Source organism: Terrapene carolina, unplaced genomic scaffold (genome assembly GCF_002925995.2).
Source record: "Terrapene carolina triunguis isolate 2854851 unplaced genomic scaffold, T_m_triunguis-2.0 Scaffold96, whole genome shotgun sequence".
Lineage (NCBI taxonomy): Eukaryota > Metazoa > Chordata > Testudines > Emydidae > Terrapene > Terrapene triunguis.
The window spans coordinates 46,153,114-46,159,716 of record NW_020664447.1 but is presented as its reverse complement, the minus strand read 5'-3'; the positions used below and the strand labels follow the sequence as shown (position 1 = coordinate 46,159,716).

The 6,603-nt window shown below is 42.9% G+C and overlaps 1 protein-coding gene across 1 annotated transcript in view; it reads right to left on the bottom strand.

Annotated features, from left to right (window-relative positions):
- The window catches only part of FMN1 (formin 1), a 338,092-nt gene extending 332,858 nt beyond the window's left edge, over positions 1-5,234 (bottom strand). The window contains exon 1 of the mRNA XM_026651453.2: positions 3,296-5,234. Coding sequence (XP_026507238.1) covers positions 3,296-5,234 — 1,939 coding nt within the window. The remainder of the gene's footprint in view (positions 1-3,295) is intronic.
- Positions 5,235-6,603: the final 1,369 nt, after the last annotated feature.

The following is a 6,603-nucleotide window of genomic DNA, read 5'->3' as shown; positions in this document are numbered from 1 at the left end:
TTTGCAGGAATTGGGGCCTGATTGAACTGCGCATGATGATATCATGTCCATTTGAGACATGTCAATTAACTTCTGGCTACTAAAATGTAAAGAAAACACTGCAGCATTTCACAAATCCAACTCAAATATGTAACATTATCAGATGATCTTACAACTAGATCCGAATAATAGAAATCCCCTTTGCTTCTCTTACCACACTGAACAATTAACAACAAGGCTTGCTCCTCATTTAATAAACACAGAAATATATCTCCTCAGAAAAATGGTACAAGTTTCCATAGTGTTTTAAATTTTAACATTTAAACAGCAGCTACAGAGGGTTTGGTTTTAGACCCCTGTGGCAGCAAAGTTTGCACGCCATGGTAGGCTACAGAAACTTCAAAACAGGAGTTATTTTATTATTTCCTGCAAGCCTTAATCTCTTCTTAAGCTTTTAATTTGTACTTTGATAATTCAAACAGCATTACTGCCTGTAGAAACAATTCCCAAGAATTCTACCAAAGAATTACTTTTGGACCATAAATTCTGCCCAGTTAAATTCTGTCTCTATGCATCTGAAGAAGTGAGGTTTTTACCCACGAAAGCTTATGCCCAAATAAATCTGTTGGTCTTTAAGGTGCCACCAGACTCCTTGTTGTTTTTGTAGATACAGACTAATACGGCTACCCCCTGATACTTGTCCAGTTAATAGTTCACTTAATAAAATGAAAGCTGTGGCCTGCTTAGTGGGCCAGCGGTTGCACTTCAGTACAAGTATAACTGAAGAGATCCAGAAATCCATATGCTGAAGTGAAGGATGGATAGCCAACCTGTAGGGTTGCCAACTTTCTAATCGTACAAATCCGAACATCATAGCCCTGCCCCTTCCCTGAGGCTCCTCCCATTCCTGAGGCCTCCCCCCCTGCTCACTACATTCCCCCTCCCTCGGTGGCTCGCTCTCCCCCACCCTCATTCACTTTCACTGGGCTGGGGCAGGGGGTTGAGGTGCTGGAGCGGGTGAGGGCTCTAACTGGGGGTGAGGGCTCCAGGGTAGGGCCAGAAATGAGGGGTTCAGGGTGCGTGAGGGGGCTCTGGGCTGGGGTAGGGAGGGGGTGAGGACTCCACCTGGGGGTGTTGGCTCTGGAGTGGGGCTGGGGATAAGGGGCTTTGGGCACAAGAGGGGGTTGGGGGGTGGGGCCAAGAGATTCAGAATACGGGAGGGGGCTGTGGTGTGGAAGGGGGTATGGGCTCTGGACTGGGGGTGTAGGCTAGGGCTGCAGAGTGGGGCCAAGGGATTTGGAATGTGGGAGGGGGCTGTGTGTTGAGGCAGGGGGTTGGGGTGTGGGAGGAGGTGAGGGCTCTGGGATGCAGGAAGGGGCTCAGGGCTGGGGCAGGGGGTTGAGGCGCAGGCTTACCTTGGGCAGCTCCCAGTCAGTGGTGCAGCAGGGATAAGGCAGGCTCCCTGCCTGTTCTGGTTCCCCGCTGGGCCCCGGAAGCAGCCAGCAGGGCCGGCTCCTAGGCGTGGGGGCCAGGAGGCTCCACGCGCTGCTCTCACCTGCAGGCACCGCCCCCCTCCCAGCTCCCATTGGTCGTGGTTCCCAGCCAATGGGAGTGCAGAGCCGGTGCTCGGGGCAGGGGCAGTGCATGGAGCCCTGTTGCCCCCCTGCCTAGGAGCCGGACCTGCTGGCCGCTTCTGTAGTGCAGCATGGTGCCAGGGCAGGTAGGGACTAGCTTGCCTTAACCCTGCAGCACCGCTGACCAGACTTAACAGTCCAGTCAGCATTGCTGACCGGAGCTGCCAGGGTCCCATTTCAACCGGGCGTTTCGGTCAAAAACCGGACACCTGGCAACCCTACCAACCTGAGCAACAAAAGATACAAGCCCAATGTCACTAAAACATGCTATTTGCTATAAATAAAGCAATGGCAAAATATATAGAGAGCACCCTCTGCCCACCAAATCATGGAACTGCTTTCAGTGCATCTACTACAATCCATAGCCAGCTAGGTATTCCAATTTAAACTGCAGGAGCATGCAGTGGGTATCCCAGAATGAAGGAGGGTAAATATCCACCCAAATCCATTCATAACAGCACAAGAGTCATAGTCATCATCTTGATTCTCTAGTCTTATGACTTCAGTTGATAGTTGTGGGAGTGAGGAAGGAATTGCTTGTGTATCGCTGTATGAAAAGTTTCATTCACAGCCATACCACTAAATCTTGGATTTTTGCCTTTAAAACAACAAAACAAACCCGAAGAGATCACTTGTTCCAGCACCCCTGCCAGACACAGCGTTGTACAATAGTTCCACAAAAATCTGGATCTGGCACCTGGATCCTAGTGTCTTCTAGAGTTCAGTGATTTGTAGTTAGACAAAAGTTTGAGATTGGATAAAAAGATTTAAAAACTGTAATAACTTTTTTTTTACAGTATCTTTATGAAGGTGGTGAGTAGAGTTTCATTTTGTGGGTATGGAAGCACTGTTCTGTTTCCTTCTCATTTCCCTTATCTATGAAGAACTTTGAGAAGTCACTGAAGTGTGTAGCCCTCTCCAGTAAGCTGTAAAATCACACAAAGCATGATCACCCCTCCCCCAACACTTTGTTCTTCACACCCAGATGCTCTAGAACTAAAACTCCCCAGTACTCCAAGCTCCCAGAAAAACCTGGGCCTTGTCATGCCAGTTAACACGATGCAGAGATAATTGTCCAGCATGCAGTATATATTTCACATGATACAAGTACATCGTAACATGATTCTCATGTGCAACACTTTAAAACACAAACATTTTGTTATCACATCATTTATATGAACCTGTTGTAGTTACATGGCCAAAGCACCAATCTTACACTAAGTTAGTATAAATTAATTTACTTGCACTACAAGTGCAAAATACCATCTGGTAAGCCAAATCAACTACAAAATGGTTTTGACAACAGATATTCGGTCCATTTGACAATCTAGAACAAATAAAACAGGAAAATAAGCAAGTACAAATTTTCACCCTGTGTAGGAAATGCACTTATAACTGGATGCATTACATATGGTAGATATGAATATCTTACATGGGTGAAAAATATTCAGCTCATGGTAAATGTTGTGCACCTAAATATCTGGCAAACACCGCAAACTATAATGATCACTTTAATAAAAACCAAATATATTATCAAATTTCAAATCAGAGCCTTAAATAGTCAACAAACTACTTTAATTGCAAATGCATTGTTTAAGCCCTAAAATTGGTCATTATTAAAAGACCACATCTGGGATATTTAGAGTTTGACAGAATTTTTTGCAGTCTGAAATAGGACTAACCTGGACATAGCTGCTGCTGTGTCTGAGTAGTTAGTTTTTCTTGGATAGTGCATTTTTCCAAATGCTCTCCAGTTTTGCGCTGATGTAGGCTTGGTTGTCTTATAGAAAATCCCAATTCTCCAGATTCAGGAAACTTCAGATAGAACTGTGATTCCAAATCATTAGCAAAGGAGAGGTTTGTGGCATCGTGTCCCCCACTGCAATAGTCATTCAACACAGATTCTTCCTCAGTGTTCTGTGTAGATAGTGGAAGAATCCTATGGTGCAGCTGTGGACTAGGCAATCTCGAAGATAAAGGAGAAGGAATAGGTGACATTTGTTTGTGTGCATTGGATCCTGAATATGAATTATTAAAAACATTACAGACAGCAACTAAAGAGGGTGATAGTGGCCTTTTCTCTTCTGGTTTAATGTTAGTGCTTGTCTGAGAAATATCAGTTTTTAAATGTATTGGCGGATTTAAAAACAAACTTTTGTTGCTCTCCTGGGGTAAGGTAGCTCTTTTGCCATACATTGAGCCTGGTAGGTTTTTGTCTGCTCTTGTAATTTGTTGTAGTCTCTTCCATTCTGCAGCTTCATCTAAACTGTCATTCTGGATAATTTTCAGAAGGGTTTTATTGACTGCTCCCTCAAGGTTGCATGACTCATCAGTAATCTGCAGTCTCTCTTCTTTGCACTGCAAAACACAGCCATTGCGTTCCTTTTCCTGCATCACAGTGTACTTAGAGTCAACAGCAGTTTCACCTATACTAAATACCTCAGCTTTTGTTATAAATTCCCTGCACACTTCAGAGAGAACAGGTGTAACAGTTTCCTTATTTTCTTGAGTATAGGTGTAAGAAAGGTTATCATCAGACTCTGTATGGGTTTTTATAACTTTCTGCATACACGCTCTCAAATCCTGTACTTTAGCAACAACTCTGGCTGTAGGTTTCTTACCGCAGGTCTGCTCAGTATACTCATAACCATGCAGGCTTTCAGCTGTTGCAGTCTTGTTTAAGGCCTCAAATCTGTTAGATAAACTGTCTTGGAAAGAATTCAACAAAGGGCTGCTGTGCTGCATCTTCATTACTTTAAGAGTACCCTCTGCATCACCCAATAGACCAGCACTGGGATGTGTAATACAACTTCCATACACATCATTGTCATATTCGGATAGAGAATCAGACAGGTCTGTTTCTGATTTCAAAGTCCCACTGCGCTCAAGAAAATACCCATCTTTTCTCCATCTTTCTGGTGGTATATTCATGTCAAATGGTAAATCATCCTGGTCTTCTACTGTCTGCCAATTAGAATTGGAAAAGGAACCAGGACAGCTGCCAGCAGAAAATTTGGTGGGAAATGTCCTTTTATTTTCCATATCTGTCCTGTTTAACACACAAGGTTCCAAATCGCTGTGAACCTTCTTTTTCACTTTCTTGTTTATGAACTCCTCCAAGCTCTCTCTCCTTCTGCCAGTTTTCCTCATCTTTTTGTTTCTCAAGCTGGGTTTCTGATCTGTGGATCCCAAAAAGGTTTCCTGCTGATCCTTGAAGCTTAAGAGATCATCATCTTTAAATTTCAGTCCTCCAGAGGCATCCTGTAGCTTCCCCTCCTGATTTCCCATTTTAATACCCAGAATGTTGTGTGAACTGAGTAGGTTAGCTAACAGCCTCTCTTTTTCAGCAGTTAGTTTATACAGCTCAGTGAGAATATCTTTAGTGGTAGTTTGCTTGAAAAAAATATCTCCAACATTTTCATAAGGTTGCTCTCTCGGTTCTGCTGTCTCTGATCCTTCTCTTACTTGATAGCAGTTATGAAAACGTTTATTGGATTTGTCTAGAGTTACACAGTCCTTGTATGTAAATCCTCTGACTTTTCCCTTTGAGAGATAGAAGCTGACGTAACAGAGTTCCATAATGGGCCTGTGCAATTGGAGGATAGTATGAGTGCCTTCCATTATGCTCACCTAATTATTCATTAATTTAAATTATGTGGTCAGTGTTTCAAAGCTTGCATGAGACAGCATGTGATGTGGAGAATGTACAGAAGGCATCTGACTAATCTTCTACAGTAACATTGCCTGTAAAAAGGAAAAAAAAAACTTAATGAAGGCAATTTTGATGTAACAAACTGCAAATTAGCAGCAGAATATCACAATCTTTTCTCAAGATACTTCCTGATAAATTCTTCAATGGAAAGAAGGGTAACACAAAAAGGATGGCAACACTAAAATTCATGCTCAGCATCATAACATTTACCCCCAGGTGCTCTTGATCTGTGTCTTTTCACAGGGTTACATGGAGTTTTCCAGGGAACTTGCACCACCCTTCCAAAGCCAAGTTGCTTGTCAACTCTGCAGCTATCCCCCCACATCCCCACACACTGCTGAAAAAGTAACTTACTGTTGAACTCCCTGGCTGATACAAGTATCAGTAACCACAGTCTTAATGAAAAGTGCAAGCTGCCATTTCCACTTCACTCAACATCACCAGAAATATAACCATTAAACTATCAAACACAATAGCTTTCACTGATATTTATTTCTCATGAAAGAATCCCCAAACCACTCTCAAACAATTAAAAAAAAGATTGTGGGTCAAATTCTACCCTTATTTACATTCATGCAACTCTACTGAGGTCAATAAGATTTCCATAGGAGGAAAAAAATTGGGCCCATTTATTTTGACTAAAATATCTAAACCATAAAAAGGGTCTGTTACAGTTTCTGTATTTCCCCCCGGTGGCCACTCAAGTGCACCCACTTTAGACTTCTGGCTCCCAACTATCACATCTCTTTGACAGAGACCCACATCTCACTCCCTCCTGACTGGGGATTTTAAGGCTGAACAGTTCCCTGCCTACACTGTGATATTCCCACCAAGCCCAAACTACCTTAAAAGGCCAGCACATGTACTTTGCTTTCTCTCCAAAGGCTCTGACCAGCAGTTACAAGTTACCCCACAGCTCCTTCTATGCAAGCACATTTATTCTTAAGGTAAAAGCATGGCAGAGAAAGCAGAAATAGGTTTTCTTATAATGGCACTTTGAGGCAAGTTTTGGATTATAGAATTTGGGTCATTAACAATAAAAATATCTTTTCATTCAAATAAAGTCATCAGACAAGTCAACTTACTTTATAAATATTAAGCCTCAACTCCTGTCTGAGGTGGGCAAAATTAAGTTTACTTAATAGATGGGAAACCGAGAACTTCAGGGAAAGTGCGAAACCAGAGACCCAAAGGAGAAAACACCCCTAACAGGATGAAGGGACCGCCTGATCCTCCTCTCCTTGTAACGTCCTAGGTACTGGTCTCTTGCCAGTAAAA